This window comes from Rhinatrema bivittatum, chromosome 7, assembly GCF_901001135.1.
Source record: "Rhinatrema bivittatum chromosome 7, aRhiBiv1.1, whole genome shotgun sequence".
NCBI lineage: Eukaryota > Metazoa > Chordata > Amphibia > Gymnophiona > Rhinatrematidae > Rhinatrema > Rhinatrema bivittatum.
Window position 1 is genome coordinate 190,974,089 of NC_042621.1, and position 21,912 is coordinate 190,996,000.

The 21,912-nt window shown below is 44.2% G+C and overlaps 1 protein-coding gene across 9 annotated transcripts in view; it reads right to left on the bottom strand.

The window, feature by feature from the left end:
- Window positions 1–21,912, bottom strand: part of MYPN (myopalladin) — a 389,049-nt gene that overhangs the window by 68,739 nt on the left and 298,398 nt on the right. Inside the window, exon 1 of one of the 9 annotated variants that reach the window (XM_029609693.1) lies at window positions 9,247–9,379. The exons of the other annotated variants lie outside the window; for them this stretch is intronic. Within the exon in view, the coding sequence (XP_029465553.1) occupies window positions 9,247–9,296 (50 nt within the window). The 5' untranslated portion in view covers window positions 9,297–9,379. Of the gene's footprint in view, window positions 1–9,246; window positions 9,380–21,912 lie in introns of those variants that run through there. 9 annotated transcript variants of the gene reach the window in all.

A 21,912-nucleotide genomic window follows, 5' to 3' on the forward strand; every position in this document is an offset into this window, starting at 1 on the left:
ATCGCAAACGAGTACAGGGATGGCTTCCTGACTCCCCGCTGGACCACCAGGGAGTTTTGGTAAGTCTTGAGGGGGGATTAAGGAGGGTGGGGGGTTTAAATTTTTATTTAGGGAACCGGGAAACCTATGGACAAATCGACAACTTATGGAATTCTCCATTCTTCCATATTCAACAGAATCGACCCTCAACGACAACATATCACAAACGCAACGAAAACTTTTTGTCTGCACATTCCTAGAGCTCGCCATTCCAGCAATCTCGGATTTGGTGGTGGTGTGAAAATGGTATGCTCCACTCCTATCTCCTAATCCAGGGCTTAGTTAGGGCCATCTAGAGGAGTCTCCAAGGTGCCTTCAAACATATATTTTATTTTGCATTTGCGTGGGGGTGCACTCCCCAGCATGGTGGAACCCTGTAAACATTCCAAAAAGCAAAACACTCCGGTTGCAACTTCCCCTGAAGCTGAACTTAATCAGCTTAAATTTGGATCCTGTGAACATTCACGTCAGAATCCCCATAATCTTCTCATTCTATTAACATTCAGAGTTGAAATGCTCCATTTGTTTGTTCCAGGGGATGTCTTCAGGCTTTTTTGATGCACAAAGACCAGATGCATCCTTTCTATCCCTGTTTATTAATGTCAATCAGGGCCGGTGCAAGGGTATTAAGTGCACTAAGCGAAGCTTACAGCCTGTCACATCCACCCGACCTGTCACACCCTCCCCACACACAATTAAAAATTATATATTTATAATAGATTTTACATGAACAATAACATTTAAAGTACTGTCTTCTGAGGTAAAAAAAATACCACTTACAACATGTATATTCTATTTTATGCCGTGCTGTAAAACCCTGCAAAAATGTAAAAAAGACCCTTGGAATTGGTATTAGGTCTATTGTAATGTATGTTTGGTATAGACTTGGCTCTCAGAAAGCCATGAGTAAAGTGAATTACTTGCCAGGTTCTTATGGCCTGGATTTGGCCACTGTTGGAAACAGGATGCTGGGCTTGATGGACCCTTGGTCTAACCCAGTATGGCATGTTCTTATGTTCTTATACCAAAACTGCAATAACTGCCAGCACTCAAACACTAACAACCCTACTTATGAAAAGGCAGCACTGCAATTATTACACCAGGCCCTAAGATGCCAATACCATCTACTGTTGGGAAAACAGAAAAAGCTAAGCAACTATAGATCCCTATACAGAACCTATACACTAGCAGAATATGTCAACTCAGTCACACTTGCAAAATACAATGAGACCTTCACCAAATGCAGAATAAAGTGACCCTAAAGTCATAAAACAAATATAAGGACAAAAACTGAACTATAAACTGCAAAAAGCCAGACTACGTATACATGGAAAAAGTCATAAAACAAACATAAGGACAAAAACTGAACTATAAACTGCAAAAAGCCAGACTACGTATACATGGAAAAACAGAAACATTACAATTCCTCATAAAATATCAAACAATAAAATCAGGAAATATAAAATCATCAATAGAAGTAAAACCATGCTAATTAAAATTATATTTCAAAACAGGTGACAAAAAGAATAACATCCAATAATTTTAAACACATATATTTTCCAAAGACCAATAAAATATTTCTAAATAGCAGACATAAACACCACCCAAAATCCCCTGCTGTCCATACCTGGGATCTTTTGATTTTCAGATGCTCTGAGATTGTCATGGATTAGCAGTGGAGATGAGAGAAGTTGTTACTCACAATCTTTCTCCTCACTCTCAAATATACACACATGCTTGATCACAGAACATGCTCTCTCACATAGACATGCCCACTTCACAGAGACAAACATGCTCTCAAAGAAGCATGCACACATACACACACACATGCTCTTTCACACACACACACACACACACACACACACACACACACACACACACACACACACACAGACATGCTTTTACATGAGGAAACGTCATTTGTCCAATGATAATTTTAGGCCATGCTGTGCCTTGAATAGCCTTTCTTCATGCTCCTCTAGGGTTTTCCCAAAGATTGTCAGGTCATCCAAATATACTAGAACTTCTAATAGATTCATGTCCCCCACAGTCTTCTCCAATAACCTTTGAAATGTAGCTAGGGCACCTGAGACTCCCTGGGGGAGTCGATTAAATTGGTAAAATCCAAGTGGACATATAAATGCGGTTTTCTCCTTGTCAACCTCGCTCATGGGTATTTGGTAATACCTACTGTGTAGGTCCAGGACTGAGAACCTTTGACTTCCAGTCAGAGAGTCAAGGGCATCCTCAGCTCGTGGTGTAATATACTGGTCAGGTGTGGTCCTGAAATTTAGGGTAAGGTAATCAACACAATCGTACCGTCCTATCTTTTTTCCTAAAAACTACAATGGGGGAGGCATAAGGACTATGTGATTCAGCGATAATCCCTGCTTGCCTAAGTTCCTCCAGATGCCTTCTCAGCTAAGTCATCTGGAGCTATTTTCCTTGATCTTTCCTGGAACGGGGTGTCATCTGTAAGACGTATGTGGTGTTCTAACCCTTTGCACATCCCACATCCCACTCAGACCATGAGAACCCACTCGCATATTGTGCTAATTTCTGCTGTAGTCTGGCCTTCCAAGATGGGGAATCGGGGAGTCCCCAAACTGGAAAACATTCAGGTCAATAGTCTGGGTACACCTCCCTTTATGTTGTACTCTCTGCACAGCCTCCACTCGGCTCACTGTGACCACTCTGGAGAGGGTGGTTAGACTCATTCTTCAGCCTAACAAACACTTTCTGTGTCCATCCCCATCTAGAATTAGTACACTATTCTTCACCAGTAACCCTGCAGGCAATCGATCCTCTGCTGGGGCCTCAATTATCACTGCTGAGTGCAAAGGTGGCATGGACTGTCAAGCGGTTATTTAACTCTTTTACACCTCCTTGGGGTATTTCAATAGGGGTTTTGTTCCTTTGCCGTATCTCCCCCACTAAATCTAGCACCTCAATTTTGTGCTGCTCCCCTACAAAATACACTTGTAACAGCATTGCATCTGGGGAGGGATGCCAGTCTCAGCCCTCCTTGGCCTCCCACCATGCCTGTTCCAATCAGCTAAACAGGTGCTATTTGGTACCTAATAGTACTGGGATATGGGTTCCAAACTGGGAATCTGGACACACATCAAAGCTTCTAGCTGCTGGGCTATCCCAGTAAGGTGTGGGGGAAAATCCACTGACGCCACTATATAGCCCTCATAGGGACAATTATGGTTATTTATGCCCCTCAGCTCCAGTCCCTGCAATGGTTGGAGTGGAATGTGTGACAACCTAGCATCACAGAAGCTCCAGTATACAAGGGAGACTTGGGACCCACCATCCAATAAGGCCTGGGTAGCCACCCCTTCAATTCGGATTGGGACAGTTGTTTTGGGCCCCACTAACCCCTCTGGCATAGGGTCTCCTACCCAATTGGATGGGTTCTGGGGTGACTGAGTGCTATCAACATACAGGACTCCCAGGTACTCTCCCTCTCTGGATCCTCCATGGCTCCTCTGATTTTGGGAGGTTCCCACCCCTTCCCATGTGGCCAGGGGGCACCTACATTCTTTCTTATAGTGCCCTGGCTTCCCACACCTGTGACACACACCAGAAATGCTTAGTGTTTCTTCCTGATGCAAGCGCATTATTTCTGTATTGTCTGGGCAGTTCTTCCCCCTCCAGTTCCTCTTCGGGGGGGGGGGGGGGGGAGCATCGCTCATTGGAGAGTCGAGTCTGGTCTGAAAGGCCTCCAGCCTTGACTCCAACTCATGGATTTTAGCCTTGTACTCCTCTGGGGTTGAGGTGGGTTCATGTTGCCTTCCCCCACTCCTTTGTTCCTGTGGATTCTAAACCATAGCAGGTTTTTTTTGGTTGATCCTGGAGGGTCTTAACCTCTGATATTAACCTCCCTTCCAATTTGAGGTGGGGGTCCCTCTCTGTTGGGGTGACTTAGAGCTCCTCATAGCCTCTCGGTCTTCCTCTTCCCTGATCCCCCTCATTACAACAGCAAAGGGAGAAGGTTCCTTTCTCTTTTTTGCTAACCCAATTTTCATCACACTCACATCTGAATATAAAGCCATCCTAACTGTTCGAGCCCTGTTCATGCCTTGTGCCGTGAAGGTCCCCCTTTCTCATGGCTTTAGGTAGGACACACTCTAGATGGGATTTATATTGAGAGGGCTTTCCTCCAGGCCTCTGTAAGGTAGTTTTGAAGTGGATAAAGCAATCCTCTTTATTTATTTATTTATTTATTTATTTATTTAAAATCTCTTGTATACTGCTTATACAATAATATCTAGGCGGTTTACAAATAAACATACACAATTTAAAAATAACACAAACCAATTGGGAAGCACTGATTTAAAGTATGGAAGGCTGCTAAAATATCAAGTAAGACAAAGATATAATCTATATTTGTGTCAAAACTTCAAATACTGGAATCAAATGATGACAAGAGTAAGGTTTCAGTAGTGTGCTCTTTTCGAAAGCCATGTTGATTTGGATGTAAAATATTATTATCGTTAAGGTATTTTGTAAGCTGATAGAGGACTATGGATTCTATGATTTTAGCTAAGGTTGTTAATGATGCTATTGGTTGAAAATTAGAGAGATCAGACAAGTCATAAATGTTTATTTTCTTTGGAACTGGAAGAATGGATGGTTGCTTTAAAGTCTGGGGGAAAATACCAGTTTTGAGAGATACATTGAATAATTGTACGATGGGGGGCGATAAATATTCTCGACAATCTTTGATTAATTGACCAGGGCATGTTCAATTAATCTTGTCTTCAGTACTACCATACATGCCTTCTACAATGTCTAAGCAATACTCGACAGTAGCATCAGGCTTGGAAAGGGTCAGAAACATTATTTTATCAAGGGCAAGGGTACGCAAACTCTCTATCACCCTCTTCTTTTCTCCAACTCAGTACATTGCCATTCTTGTAGCATCTGAAGGGCCAAGACCATTCCTCCTCTCCTGGTGGGGTGGGCTCAACTCCTGAGAATACTCTCAACCTCTTGTATGGAGCTGCAGACACTTCTCTAACCCTTCCCCATGGTACCAATCAGCGAGTCAGGGGAGCAGGATGGCTGTCCCGCCTGGGGTAGAATCCCGCTTCATCCTGCAGAGTTTTTCCTTCACTACTTTATAGGGCCTGTAATTTCTCTTGCCAACTATGGTATAGAACATCCATCCTCCCACTAGGGTTAAGGGAACAGACGCTTTGCTTCCCAGAGTGACTAAGGGAACAGATACCTCTTCTTCCAGCAAAACTATAAGGGGTGATTTGTTAGGACATAAATCCATAGAGCAAATACAGAAAACTTTCACATTCCCCAATGCATCATCATAAAATCTTCCCCTAACCTTTACTTGTCCCAAAACCTGGAGATCTTCTAGGGCCTGCTCAATGGCAGCTGTTGCCATGTCTGGGGGACACCATGCATCAATTCAGCCTGTGACAATTTAACCCCTTCACCTCTACACCAATTTTTCAACACCAATACATCCTTAGCATCCATTTTTCCCCCAATCTGCCAGTCCTGTTCAGAGTAAGAAATATCAAAATTAATCGAATTGATCCCTGCAATACTTCCAAAAAGTTATGTAACACCCCCTTGACCGCTTGCCTCAAGGGGTGTTCCTGGGTCCGGGACCGACCGGGATGGAGCCCTGTAGGGCAGGTTCCATTGGTCCTCATGTTCTTGGTGCCTGGTGCCTCTACCTGGGGAAGAAAGTGTTAGTGGATGGGATTTCCCTCCCTCCCTTCACCCCAGGAAAACAAATGGGAATGCAAGCAAGGCTGGCAGTAAGTACAAATATATACAGGTTTATTAGACTATACAAGTATATACATTTCTACATGAATATGTACATTGCTAATAGGATGTCAAACAGCACACTTATCTACTCGTGATTAGTAGTCTCAGGCCACACAACTATATAAATTTCTACAAGATAGCAAGAACATTTAATATTTGGCAATTTGGATTGTTGGCCCCTACAATATACCACCATATAGAATAGAAGGGATCTCTTGCATTGCCGTGTAATCAAGTATTATTATTATGCTCTCACTTTTATTCCAAGTCTCACACATGTGAAAAGATGCAACTAGGCTGGTGGGAAATGTTGGCCTGAGGGGGTCTGCTATATCTAAACTGTCTACTTCTGCTCTGCTGAAAGGTCCATGCCAATGCTGGGGTCCACACCCTCCTGGGGGGACCCAGCTCTGCCTCCTGCACTGCTCCTGGGGTCCATGCCCTTCCAGGGGACCCAACTCCACTTCCCGGTCTGCCGCTTGGGTCCACACCCTCCTGGGAGACCCAACTCTGCCTCCCAATCTGCTGTTGGGGTCCATGCCCTCCTGGGAGACAAGACTCCACTTCCCAGTCTGCTGCTGGGGTTCATGTTCTCCTGGGGAACCCAACTCTTCTCCCCGGTCTGCTGCTGTGGTCCATGCCCTCCTAGGGAACCCAACTCTACCTCCCAAACTGCCTCTGGGGTCCATGTCCTCCTGGGGGCCTACCTCCACCTCTTGGTCTGCTGCTGGGGCCCATGCCCTCCTGGGGGACCCAACTCCACCTCTTGGTCTGCTACTGGGGTCCCCTCATTCAAGGGGGGATCACTCCACCTCCCAGCCTGCTGCTGTCCTTCAGTTCTCCTCTCTCGGTAGGAATGTTTTCCCTGGCTTGGGTTTACAGCTCTACTAGGTTCATTGCTGTTTTAGCGTTCAGTGGTTCTGGCCCTCTGCAGTCTCAGCTTTCAGTGATTTTAGCTCTGCTAAGTGCATGTGCTGTACCTCAGCCTGGATAAGCCACCCTCTCTCAGGCAGCTTTTGCTTTATCTGTTGTCTGACCCTGTATGGGTCCCTTCATCTCAGCCAAAAGGCCAAGACCCAGGTAGGACCATGGAGAGAGAACATGTGCATGCTTCTCCATCCTGCCTGGCCAACACCTGTTGTTTTCTGGGAGCTTGATACCCACATGTCTGAATAACTTGTTAGTCATGGTGAAAATCTGTTTGCTTCCTAGGACTGTTGTCCAGTACATTTCTCTCATAAATCCCTTTCCCAGTCATAGTTCTGTAATTTAGGAGTTTGAATCCTTTGATTTTGTTTTAGTAAAATTTCCTAAAAAATGTACCAGCAGACATCCAGGGGACTGTGACATGCAAATTCCCTATCTGAATCTCTACCTCATCTATTCAATGGTAATTTAAGTACCTTTACAGTAAGGGGGTCTAATGATCTTTTCAATTTCCTGGGCTGGCAACTCAAGTTACATAGCTGCATTGTCTTCTCTTTTCTTTTTCTCTGCTACAGTTCACCTAAATGGTAGCATGCTCAAACCTCCGACCGGCGTGCGCAAGTTACGTCTAGCTCGGGCAGGCGTAACCTCCGGCCGGCGCATGCAAGTTACATCTACCTCGGGCAGGCGTAACTTTTGGAGCAAATGTAGGGAGGGGGATTTAGTTAGGGATGGGGAGTGGGTTAGATAGGGGAAGGGAGGGGAAAATGGGGGGGGGGGGGGAAGCCATCAGGGCTCCCCTCGGGCTCGGCGCGCGCAAGGTGCACATGTGTGCACCCCCTTGTGCATGCCGAGCCCGGATTTTATAATATGCGCATGGCAGCGCAAACATGTTATAAAATCAGGTGTAGATTTGCTCGCGCCGGGTTGCGCGAACAAATCTACGCCCGCGCGTAGATTTTAAGATCTGGCCCCCTATGTGCACAAATACACGTGCGCAGTTTAGAGGGAAAAGTGGTTGTGATACCACCTCTGCTGGTAGATAATTCCAGGAATCCCCCACTCTCCAAGATTTTGTATTTATTTATGGAAAAATGACTATTTACTTTTTCTTTTTTCTTTATTCATTTTACAACAATCGTACAAAGAATCCACTTTGCGAAGAAAAATGGTATTGAACAAAAAACAATAAAATACGAGGAAAGTAGTCACTTATGGTAACAAAACAATACCCATTAGACCACATAACATGGTCTAATGGGTAACAGCAAAATAGGAGATACAAGGAAATCAAAAAGAGAAATGACATAGCTTACAAGCACTACTATTCCATTATAGGATGATATCCAAGCCATTAGGTGTTACCAACTTAAAACATAGCCTTCTTAGAATCTATGAAGCTTTTAAGCTGTTCTGATACAAAAAATATGTAACTATCTCTATTATACTTTACAGTACATTTACACGGAAATCTTAGAAAGAAGGTTGCTCCAATGGCTAGGGTATCCTGTCGTAAAGCAAGGAAACCCTTCCTTCTTTCTTGGGTAGTTTTTGTTAAATCAGGAAATATCCAGATTTTTTGTCCCATAAATAATACATTAGAATTCCTGAAATAGCTTTTCATCACAGTACTAAAAATGGCTATTTTCTATGGCTAGATCTTTTCCCAGGATGGTATCTAATAGTGTGCCCAATTCATTACTTTAGCTTTAATGACTGTAACTTAATGCACAGTTTTGCAAGTTGATTTGGCAGACAGTACCAGCTTTGTATTATTGTTCATTGTTGAATTGAGAGCTATGTACCACTTGGGTGAATCTTTTATTCATAAGGCAGGTAATAAATTCAAATAATAAATAAATATATAGTATAGATTTTTATGTTGTACTGTTCTTAAAGTACCTTTGTGGCTAGGCAAGAAATAAATATTATAAAATAAATAAACAGAAACTAAAATAATAAAATAGGAATTCTGTATATCTGTCATATTTGGGTGCATAATCAATTTGCTTTGCACAATATAACACAAGGATGATTATTGTCTCAACTTTCTGTGTTGACAATTTCTTATTAAGAGTTTTTTCCCCCTTCTAATTTCTTATCAAGGTGCACCCACTAGCTAATCGGCACTTGGTAAAATACTCTTTGTTTTCACCAAAAAAAAATAAAATATGTATCAAGGGGCTCCCCAGAGCCTTCTGGCAGCCCTCTCCAGCACATCACTACCATCTAGCTCAAACATTTGCTGAGATATACAGAAAAGAATCAGTAAACAAGAAATAAAGGGAATTCTGGAAAGTCAAATGGATTTTTTAAGTTCCTGTAGTATAATACCACCCAAATCTTTTATTTTAGTTAAAAAAAAAAAAGCAAAGTTATTTATCAACAATATCGTTGGTCTTTGAAAATGACAGTATGCCTGGAAACCTCTGAATATAAAACTACATATTAACTGACAAAGTGCAAAGAACTTACCTTTTCCAGCATAACTCTTCAGAGAGTATGTGCAATTTCTTAGTATACATCTGTTATTAATTTGTTGGGCTGCTCCATTTTTGTAAATATTTCAAACATAAACTAGGAGAAATTTCAGTTAAGTAGGAAAACTGTGAACCAGTTTCAGATATTCCACTTTCCCATATCTTCTGCCTGTAAAAGTACTCTGTGGAATCCAACATTTCATAATAAGAGCCCTCCTAGCACATACAAGCCTCAAACTAATTCTCAGTAGAACTCTAATAATTCATGCGTGATAAACGGTATGTCATTGTAACATATATCAGCACTACAGCTACAGGAAAAAAAACATTCTTATGCACAAAAATATTTTTAAATTGTATATCAATTTCACTGATTTCTTAAGCCCGCAAAAGAAAATGTTTCACATTTTATCTACTGTATTTAAAAAATACAACAAGGAGATACATGAACATCTCATGATGACTAGCTTACTCTTTTAGTACAGAAATTTGCACATCATAACTTTTGAAAGATGAAATTCTATGTAATAAGTACATGATTAACCATAGTTTTTCTCTACAAGAAAATGGACAAGGAAGGGCATCAGCTAGTGATCACAAGCACTGACCAATAGCAGAGAACCTTTTAAAATGCTCAATATCAACCAATAGCAAGGCAGCTTCCACAACGCTCAATGCTCTGAATTCCCTGAAATAAAAATGTCAGGGCTGTCAAGAGCACATGAAAAGTATGACATGGAGAGGTTACTATGCAATTTACTATCTGTGGCATAGATTTGAATGAAATTGGATGACTGGTTCAAAAGTTATTTGTGGGTTTGGATGGAGACAGAGGGGGAACAAATACACAGATATGATTTTATGAGACCAGTTTTTCTATAGTAAGGTCCCTAAACTTTGGCTTGTGAGTTGGACCTGACCTGCTGAGCTCATTTTTCTGGCCCATCATACTTTGCCTTCCCATGATGGGATCCACCCCATGGAGGAAGGCTTTATTGTTCATGTGTGGCAGCAGTGAAACTGGCAGAGTTTCCCAGCCCCACCAGAAGAAGAGAAAGATGCCATATAGTGGTGGAGTGATGACAAAAAAGCTATTGGGGTGTCCCAGGCCCCACTAGTGGAAAAGGACCTACACTAGTGAAGAAAGCCGCTGATGGAGAGGCCAGGCCCTGACTGCAAAAGAGGAACTGGCTGACCTATGCCACTGAGGAGAACTACTGACAGAGAGGCCAGGCTCTGACAGTGGACGACCAAGAAGATGCACAAGGTGGGTGAGAGGGATAGAAGAGGAGGAGGTGAGAGAGTGTAAGGAAGGGGAGAGGAGAGAATGAGAGGGGAGGCAAGAGAAGAGAATGAGAGGGGAGGGAAGAGAAAGGAGGCTGAGAGTGAGATGGGAAGAAGGGAATGAGAGAGTGTGGATGGGTGAGGGAGTGAGTGAGAGGGAAGAGAAGGGAAAAGGCTGAGGGTGTGAAAAGGGAAGGAGGGAGGAGCTCAAGGGAAGAAAGGAAAGGAGATGAAAGAAATAAGGGGAGAGAGAGGGAGAAAGCAGGGAGGAGAGGGGAAATATGAGGGAGGAGGTCAGAGAGTGAGGGGAGAGAGAAAGGAGTGGGAAGATGGTAAGAAGCAGGAAAGAAATAGTGAAGAGAGGGAAAGGAGGGGAATAAGTGATAGGGAAGAGAGAAAGGAAGGGAGGGGTGGGGGTGAAGGATGGAGTACACCATAAACTCACACATCTCTATATATCAAGAGAGAAGCAGGAGAAGGCAGGAAGCAGGGATGCCAATGTTGAGAATTCTAGAAATATAATTATTAACACCATTACTATGTTCCTTACCCAGGGAACCCTGCCCTCTGCTTCTCCCCTTTTCCACCATTTCAAATCACCGAAACAGCCCAGACATGTGTGGCACCCCTATTGGGTTTGGCTACCAGATGTTACTGTCCTTGTAGTATAACATTCTATTAAGGAGCCATCCATACCCTTCAGTTCCTCCCCCTCAGAGGTTCTGGATTGAATGCCTCAGGTCTATTTAGCCCAGCCATTTTAAGACACCATGGGTTCAATTTAAGGAAGCAGTCAAGGAAATAAGATGTATTTTTTTCCATATTCTGGAGGGGCCTCCCAGCTTCACCCAAGGAGTTATGTTAGAAGAGACACCTCCCAGTGCATTCCCTGCCTGAGGGTCCTTCTTATAATTTACAGAGAGATAGATTTGTAAGCCTGATACCCTTTAGAGGTAAAAGGGCTCTCATCAGGGAACCAAAGACCTATGAGCCCACTCTAAACCCTAGGTAGGAAAGCACCAGCAATGGATTCTGCTGCATGAGACAGTGGAGGCAGAGAAGATATCCAGTTTAAGCCTTAAAGTATTTTTTGGACTTTGAGTTAAGTGGGAAGGTTTTTGAATCCCCCATCCACACTGGGATTTCAGAGAAGAGAGCTTGCCTGATCCCACTGACCTAAGAGAAGTCCCCAGGAAAAAGAACAATCAAAGATGAAAGGAACAAATAAACTAAAAGAAGGAAGAACAAGAATCAGGAGATCCCATCTGGACTTCCTCCCAAGAGGCCAGGACAGGCTGCGTGTCCAAGGAGAGGAAGATGTCTAAAGGTAGGAGTTTTGCAGCAAATCTGGGGATACCTCTACTAGGATTCCCATAACAGCCACTGGGAGAGATTGCACAATTAAAATCACAATGGGTCTGAATTAAGGACACCTACCTACATAGAAACCCCCCCCCCCCCCAGCATAGCACCAGTCAGATGTAAACTCACACTTCTGGATAATGGACTTTAATTTATTATTACCAATCAGTAAACTTTAGTTTATCACCCAGACCTGGTCCTGTCTGCTTATTACATCCTCTCGCCTCATGGGAAGCACCACTACAGTACACACACAAAACCTTTTTCTCAGCATCTGGGCCATAAATGAGAGCTCCCCCCCACCCCCCCATAAACAGAATCCCCTCAGACATTGTGAGTCATCGTGGGATGTAACATGCTAGCCGGAGCAGCCCCAGAAGATATAAATTAGTTACGTGTCCTTAGAAGGAACAATCCTCCTAGAAAGGGGTTACACATGAATCTCCCTGTTCAGTACATTCCAGGATGTAGGGGGGCACTTCCCTTCCCCTGACCCTCTCAATGATCTGAAATGTGCTAGTGTGGCCCTTACCTTGAAAGGTTGGAGATTCCCGCCCTATAGGAATCTAGGCTAAAAAGGAATGTCCTTTATCTTCCAGTATTAAACTTTAAACCAATATCTATCTATGCCCATCAGTATGAGTCTGATGCAGTGAGTCCTGAACCTAAAAATTATAAGAATTGACCAGGATATGAAGGGATATAGAACGTAGCCCACTTACAATATACTGATTTTTGTTTTAAATTGTAAAGAAAATGGATCATCTGATTATTTATTTTAAAGACTTACAATCTGCTAGATCTACATTAAGTTCCGGAAAAGGGGAAAATGCAAATAAAAATATACGTGGCTTTTAGTTGCATTAAAAGGAGGAGTTCTTGTAAGCATGTTTAGATTAGGGGTAGAAAACAGCATGCATAGATGACTTTTAGAAAAGTATTTTGCTTCTGTCCCACCACCTGCTCAAATAGTTGCAAAGCATGTGGACTTTTTTTTAATGAATGTAGTTTGAACCTACGCATTTTCAAAGGGAAACAATGCAAGTTATTCTCCTTTGAAAACTGGTGCAATGTGCGTAGCTAAAATATCCCACATGCCTTACACCCAATGTGAGCTCTTAAAAATTGCCCCCACAAAGTAAGAAAATTTATAACAGTAAGCTGTCAAACTGCTCACTAATTAACATTGCAATCATGTAATAGTGGAAAGAGGACAATGGCTTTAATATTCAAAAATAATGTTTTAGACAATTGTTTGTGGAACCGATCTTTAGCTTATAAAGTTCTGAACTGACCAAATGGAGAGGACATTTCTTCATCTAGAATTTGCTTAAGGGCGATCCCTTGACTGCATTTCATATTTTGATAACATTATGCAAATAAGGTCTCATAATTTACAGCTGCTATTTGGGTTATACCAAGCTAACTGGGTTGTTCATCAAAATGGGTTAGGATTCTGATGTGCTTTAAATGGGGTCTAACGCACGTTGCGCGCGTGATAAATACACCTCTTTTTTTTTTTTTTGCGGAACAAAGGAAAAAGGTTTTTAACGTGCATCTGCAGCTGTTATCACTGCTCGCGGCTATTAGTGTGGCTGTTATCGCAGGTGATAAAATGAGGCTTTCTATCAGACACACCTACTATGTCCTCCTGGGCCAAAAAAACAATACCTTTTCTTACCTGACCTGTCCTCCTAAACCTATTATGTTTGTGGCAAGTTTGCTAGTTGGGGGATACTGGATGCTTCTGGATGCTTTCTGCAGACAACAAGAACAACAACCACAAGAACAAGCAAGGGAAATTCCAAGCCCTCCTAGGGAAGTCCCTGCACCGGAGACTGAGCTGCTGGCCCCACAGGGAGAAAGTCATGGCCCACAGCAGTGCTTGGCATGCAGACGGCTAAGGCAGAGGAGATACAGTGAGCGCATCTTTCCTCCATGAGCCTCATCGCTGGGCATGCCAGAAAATTATGTGGTTAGCAGGTATCGCCTTGGCTCGCAAGCTATCCTGGAATTATATGAAGAAATCCGAGGGGATCTGGATCCAGTAACTGAAAGGCCCCAAGCTGTACCGGGGCTCAAACTACTGGCCGCCCTTCATTTCCTGGCATCCAGCTCCTTTCAGACAACAGTAGGGGACATCGGGGGAATGTCCGAAACCACTTTTTCCCGCTATCTGAGCCAGGTCATAAAGCTATATCTGACTGCATTAATCACCTCATAGCAATTCCTCAGGACAGCAGGACTTGATGGAACCGAAGAGAGGTTTTTATGCTATAGCTCACTTTTCCAATGTTCTGGGAGCTATTAACTGCACTCACGTAGCCATCATCCCACCCCATGACAGGGAGGAGATCTTCTGCAACAGAAAGCTCTTCCACTCCTTCAACATGCAAGTGGTCTGTGACGCTCGACTGTGTTTCCTCAATGTGGTGGCCAGGTACCCGGGAGCCGCGCATGATTCCTTTATACTTAGGCAATCGGGGTGCTTTGAAAATTTTGAAGATGGCCTCTACAGTGACGTTTGGCTCTGGCTATGTGTTTGCAGCAAATGGCATGGACTTGGGGGGGGCAATGGGGGATGTAACAGCAACGCTGGCATGACAAATGGCTTGTATAGTTAGGTCTGCATGCCACTGCGCCTGCTCTTTTTGTGAAGCCAAACTATGCACTTACCATAAAGCTTGGAGTGTGGGCAGACACTACATACTTTCTACAGGTTCACTTTAAACATTGGCATTTTCCAATCCTTCCATTTTGAGCAGTTAAAATCTCACTAGTTAATCACAACCTTTAAGTGTCCACACTGCTGGTACTCACAGATCAGGTGTGCCCTGTTAGTGATGGGTTAGCCAGTATGTCAGGCACAGTTTGACTTCCCCATCACAGCAGTCTGTGCATTTTTGGGCCTAACAAATTCCCTGTGTCAGGGCTGACAAATTTGTATCTCTGGAGGACATACTGCAGAGCAGCGAGGGACCTACACATTCAGACCATGAGGTAGACGTTTTTGTGCTAGGACAGGTGTGGCAGCTCTGATGTACTGCTTCAGGGTTTGATGACTGCTATGAATGAGTAGCCTTAACTTGGTTGTAAGGGGCTGCCACACATTTGTTGGAAACCCCAGATGCAGTCTACTAGTCTGGAAGATCTGACTTCGATTTAGCTACTGCTATACTGGTCATATAGTGTCACAGAAAAAGGTGGCATGCACTTAGGGTAGGGAAATAGGCTTTTAACGATCATGCTAAGCTACAGGTTAGCTTCTACTGTCTAATAGCATGCTGTGGTTTGGAGGCCATATCTTAAAAGTGACTGTGGTGTGAATGATGCCCCCATTCTGTCTTTGTCGCAGGAAATTTGGGAATCCATTACAGGAGCTGGCTTCTCACCCCCGTTGCTATTCCCAACATGCTGGCGGAGACGAGGTACAATGAGACCTTATGTTCTACCCGCTGTGTCACAGAATGCACCTTTGGATTTCTCAAAAGTTGATTTCACTGTTTGGACAAAATGGGTGGAACTTTAATATATGTCCCACTCAAAGTAGCAGATATAGTGCTGCTTTACTATGTGTTCCATAATCTCACTCTACACCATGGGATACCAGTGGAGATACTTCCAGATCTACCCCCAGATTCTCCATGTGCACCCACACAAGCCTAGGAGACCATACTGAGTGGCAGCCAGCTTCGGAAAAGAATGCTACTTTGCCTGTTAGGCCTCAACTACCCCTTCCCTTTCTATGGAAGGGAGGCCAGAATAGTGTATGCAGCTGCTCTCCTCTCTATCATCTTTCTTTGACTCACTGCTCCTCTGTCTGGGTCAGTGTGTAACAGAAACCACATACACCTACTTAGGCTTCATCTTGACAATATAGCAGAAGACTGTACTTGAAAAATTATAGTCCAAGTGAAGATAACACCAAATTCATGTGGCTGGCCTAATGGTTTCATACTAATAGTGAATCTAAAAGAGGCATGTGTCACAATAGAGTTCGTGTAGCACTGACAACACAGTGTACAAAACTTGGCCTAGCTTGCGGTGTTTTGCTTGGTGGCCCTACCCCTAGGACCCTGTCCTACCTCTCACATGTGGGTGAGATAGTGCAATAGGTATGATGGAACTCCAGCTGGGCCTTGAACATGGAGAACAACAGCTCTAGAAATCCTATAAATCACAAGTAGTTCTGAAGCTTAAAGGCATGGCCTAAAGCTACAGGTAGACAGTTTAAAGTATCAATCACAGAGTTGCCATTTTATATCCTCATCCTATAGCTGTGTGCATGTGAAGTTATGCACGTGTACTTGGAATGCTTTGTGTCACATGGGCCTATAAAGACACTGCTGACAGCACTGCCACAGCTGTTTCAGAGCCAGTGCTGACATTAGAGTGCTCACCTAGCAGGCCTTCTGTTACAGCCTTTAGTAAAGTGCATCTCCAACATTGTGGCATTCCCACAATTCTCACAGGTCATTCCAAGCTAGCATATCTTTTTGTGGTTATATGCATCCATACACAGATGCACCTTCCTACACCTATCTAGGCAAAATGTCAACTATCATGTACAGATGGTGAAGGGAGCCCTGCTGCAGAAGGCCGGAAGAGAAAAGGCCTGGAGCAGTGCAGGCTTGAAGGAAGAGGAGCGTCAGCACCTGTGCCTCTGGAAGATGATGGGAAGCCCAGTGCTGTGAGGCAAGAATGAAATGAGCAGGAGCATCGCCTTCCCCCGCGGGAAACAAGAAACTGAAGTTGCAGGAGGAGAAGCAACAGTGTCGGGCCGCGCGCCAAAAATAAAACAAGGGCAAAGTAGGCCTGATGCTGCAGGAGGAGGAGGAGGAAGTGAAGCACATGTCCCACAGGCCTGGGGAAAGAGGAGGTTCCTGTGGCTAATGAGAATTGAGGTAAGAAGAGAGAATGAGAGTGCATGTATGTATGGAAGAGGGAGAGAAGTGAATGAGTGTATATGTGTGTATGCATGTATAGGTGTGTGTAGAAAAGAGAGAGGGCTGAGTGTGCATGTGTGTGTGTGAGAGTGCACTTATGTTTGTGGAAGGAGAGAAGTGAGTGACTGTGCATGTATGTGTGTGGAAGAGAGAGAAGAGTATATGTCTGTAAAAAAGGGAGGGGAGTGAGTGCATGTGTGTGCATCTATTTTGCACAGACTGACTTTCCACACAAGTGATCTTGTGCTTCCACTGTTTACAACGGGTGCCTCAGAGATACAATTGTATTGTATAAGGAGAAAATGGCCTCATGTTTACTCAAAGAACATTCCACCTACGGCTCATATTGTTTATTCCTTCATTGAGAGGGGGAGATGTGAAACTTAACAGTATCAGACCTCAGATATGGTGTGTGACATTTCTAGATGAGTAGATATCTGCCTACATTCCACCCCCACCTCCCCCCGGTCTCTGAGGCTCTTCCACCTAGTACTTGGAGTGGGCCTAATTGTTCTATTATTTGGGGTGTGTCTGGTTCCGAGAGTTTCAGCTGCCAGTGAGAGTTTGCTGTTTTTAGGGGGGAGTTTGCTTGAGGTCTGCTAGCACACCTATTAGAGTGTTCGATATCATTCTTAGTGAACAGGTATTATACAGATCCACATGCCAGGCCAGTAACGGTGGGGGAGGGGGAATCTGGCTGGTTCAAAGTAACAGCAGGCCTCCTAGCTTGCTCTCCACCGCTCTTGGGCTGTGGAGATTCTCTAACTACAAAATTCCCTCACTCCTCTTCAGTTGTCACTCTGCTGCTAACACAGTGTTAGAGCAGCCTGCAAGTAGAAGACATTTTGTTTAGTGTGGAACCTTAAAAAGGTTTTGTCCAGATTGCATTTTTAGTGGAGTGAGGACCCAAGAAAGGGACCCAATGTCAGGAGATTAGTTTAACTTGCCCTTAACACCATACAAGCTTTACAAGTACACTATGTACTCTCTGTTCAAGGACCTGCAGCTTCACATTTATGCTCCCTAGAGATATACCACACCTAGGGTTTTGTGTCATTTTCAAGTATCCCTCTGATTGAAGACTTATGTCATGAAAGTATTCGGTGCCAGAGCCAGAGAGAAGGGCCATTGTTTGGTCAGAGGTGATCACGATATTAGAGGCCAATGGTTTGTAATAGGTGAACTATGACCTTCGCATAGCTAGACAACTTAATGGACCCCAACAGAGTAAAGACATACCTACTGCACCTCTATCTAAGCATTTCTTTACCTATTCCACCAGACTGTGTATTGAGGTGAAAACTAGCTAGCTACTGCTCATCTCACATACATGTTCATGTACCCAACAGTTAGCTAAGAGTATTCTCTCTGGAGAAAGCAAATATAGTCCATACTGAAGCTCCACAGTAAGGAGCTTCCTGTTTAGCTCTTGCTGTCTTCCTTGGGCACATTCAATGAGCTTTTGGTTGAATGCCATAGGCCATATGGTCTTGTCTGCCAGAAAAGTGCTTACTTGGATTAGCCAATGGCACTCTAGCATGCAAGGTCATGTGCATCCCAAACCTTTGACCTAGTGAACCCTTAAGAGAAAAAGCACAGAATGAAAACAAACAAGCAGAAACTATTTTTTCAAACCTGTGACCACTTTATTACATAACAAATGTCAACAGATTGAGAGCAAGTCAACATCTTTGGTAATCACATTCTGCAAGGACAAGATATTTAATTGCACATGACATTGGAACTGAAATGAATAGCACATTGAGCATATACCTCTACATACATTGTTCCAAATGGCAACATTACACACACAGTATTAGCATCTTATCCTTTTGCACAATCATGATTACAGCAAAAAAACATAGAAAGTGGAAGTAGCAACCCATTAGCTACAGTACTGCTCTAATGTTAGAGCTGATAGTAGCACAACTATGTGATGTTAACCAAAAGGCCCCAGACAGCCTATTTTGAAAGAGTGCATTTAAAGGGACAGAGTAAGGGGCAAGACAGCAGAGTTCAACAAGAAAGCCCCAGACAGTCCATGTTGAAAGAGTACACTCAAGGGGACAGACTATAGGCCAAAGCAGCAAGGGTAAACTAGCAGGCAACAGGACCAGGACTGGAAAGCACAACTTAGAGGCTGAGGACTAGGACTGGAGAGTGCAGGATTGAGGCAGGAGACTCAGGAGAAGACAGAGCAGCATGGAGGCAGCAGCACGATGAGATGAGATGAAACACCAGCATCAAGAGCAGGAGAAGAGAAATGATGGCACAGGAACTCTATACAGAGGCCCAGCCAGGCTTGTTAAACAAATCTTGTTCTTAGGCTTTAGAGGCCACCAGTTCATCTCCTTCATGGCCCTTTGCCAAAGCATGGCTTGCCACTTGGGGGCAGCATATCTTTCAGGGGACCTACCCTTGGGTCATCTCTTGGGCTGGGGACTGCTGCATGATATGGAGTCATGGGATGCTGGGGAAGATACAGGTGAAGGATCTGGCATTCATTGCAGAATCTGGGTCAGGACATTGGTAAGGTTATTGTTGGAGGTAGCCACTGTGGTGAGAGTTTGTGTGTGAGTTGCATTTGGTAACATAGGGCCTGGGTCTATGCGTTAACAGCCCTCCTCAGGCACACTAGCTCTGCCCGTATGTGGTGGAGGTAGACACCATGGCTCCTGTCCAGCCTGTCCAGCCTGTCCAGCTGTGTTGGTGCCGGAGCTGGTGTCGTAGCTGGTGCTGGGGCCAGTGCTGGCACTGTACTTGTCATGGCCGGAGCTGAGGTTTGGGCCTCCAGAAGTGGCATGAGGGGGATGGTGGGCTGCTCCACTCAGTGCCTGCTGCCTCGTGCTGGTGATGTAGTGTGCTGGAGCGAGGTTGTGCAGGCTCAACTGTGTCCCATTGCAGGCTGGTTTCTTCCATGAATGCAGAAATGTTTAGGCTCACATTCAAGGGCTTCCAGGATCTGGCTGTGCTAAGGTTGCTGCTGCTGCTCCTCCTCTTCCTCCTCGCTGAACTGTGTCTGTGTGTCCATAAGCAAGGGGGCACGGAAAAGTGCTGCTGGGCGGCTGGTGCCTAGGTCTTCACTGCTAGTCCCTGGGGCTTCACTTCACAGCTGGTCCCTGAGGCTTGATGGCTGGAACCAGCAGAATCCTGGGCGAGAGCTGTGGAAACGAAGAAGACATAAGTATCAAAGTCAAGAAGTGTAGGCTCTGTAAAGCCTATAATTAAAGGCCATAAGGTTTTAAGGGAGGAGGTTTCTCAGGCTAGAGAAGGTCAGTTTATGACACTGTCATATTGCGTAAATGATCCTCTCACAAGCATTTTCTAGGTATGGGTTGAAACTATATAATGCAGCTTTCACAAGAGACTGTAAGACACAGTGATGCTCTGCCTGTCTTGAAGGTTTGGCATCTGTGCTTCCAAGGATATGAAATATTAAATTTATATTTGTTCTAATTAAATTCTGTGTCATATTCTTGTGTGAACTACGTGCTGACAAGCATCTTAATGAAGTCTAATATTTAGACAGAAGTACACACATGCACTTTTTGGCATGAGATGCACACTTTGCATCTCAATCAATGTGAACATCTTATGCTAAATGATGTGCACAACTGTAGCAGCCTTTCCATTTACAGGTGAGGTGAACTTACCGGCTCTGGCTCATGTGGTGTCTGGCTATTCAGCCATGCCCTCGAACACATCTGGTTCCAGCCGTTGGACGAGGTGCTCCTCCATTGGCATGAGCACAATTGGGCAAGAGGCTCCTCCGCTGATCAGCCGTATGTATTTGTTGTGGTTAGTGACCTTTGTCTTCAATTGGGCCTTTATGTCCCAGTACCTGTGGGCCACCTGTTTCCCACTGTATTTCATGCTGCTGTGCCGGGAGATAGACTGGGCGATGGTGTACCAGATCTGACCCTTGGATGCCCTCAAGGTCTTGGCCGCATGGTTGCCAAAGAGCATGGCATAATGTTCCAGTACCCCTACAATGATCATCTCATTGTCCTCCGGGCTGATCTTCAAAGCCCTCAGATGAATGCGTCCTGCTGCCTGGCTGCCAGAATGGGTTGCCATTTCCATTTCTGGAGAGGTGTCCTCCTTTTCCTCATTCACTCCCACTCTCCTCTCCTCTTCCTTCCTCCCCTCTCCTGCACCTGCCCTACCAACTCTATCCCTAGCCTGTTGTCTTCCTCCCTCTGGCCTCACCTGCCTTTCTCCTTCCCCCTCCCTATCTCTACTCCTGTCCCTGTCCCTACTCCTACTCCTTCCCTTAGCACTCTGCCCTTGCCCTCCCTTATCCTTTCCCCCTCCTCTCTTCACACCTCTCCTCTCTCCCACTGTCTCTCCCATGCCATCCTCTCCACTCTTCCTCACTCCTCCACACCACCACCATCACCACTCCTCCTTACTCTTCCACACTACCACCACCACCACTCATTCTACCTCCTTCACACAAAAAGGCAGACAGACAAATGTGACAAACTGACAAAAACTTTCTTATACAGATAAAGACACGAGACAAAGGTGAAGGGAAACATATGAGAGCAGAAAAGAACAGGACAACATACTCAGATATTGCTAATCACCTATACCAACCAACTACCTAAACTACCAACTCACCTCCTCTCCTCTAACCAAAGCCTAGACACACCCTCAAAGAGGCAGCTGCAGGAAGCCGGTATATATAAACTGGAAACATAATGCACCATGCATAAATCAACATGCATCACATAAAATGACTCATGACACGCGGACATATCGTGAGACGTGAAAAAGTAGCATGTTTAGCAATAATTGCCTACACGATGCGGAAGATAGGATTAGCGTAATCACCCCATTTTTTTTTTATTGTGGGTGCTATTTCTGTTATATTTATAGCATTTTTGCTGAATCTAGGCCTTGTTGAGTTGGTATAAGATAAGTTTAAAAAGATATTTTAGAACAGATGTCTTTGTATTAAAATAGGCAATCCTGCACTCATCTGGAGATTGTATCATCATTATTTCTTCATTATTGTAATGTTCAAGTTACTGAGAAAAGTAGGACGATGTATTTATATCAAATAC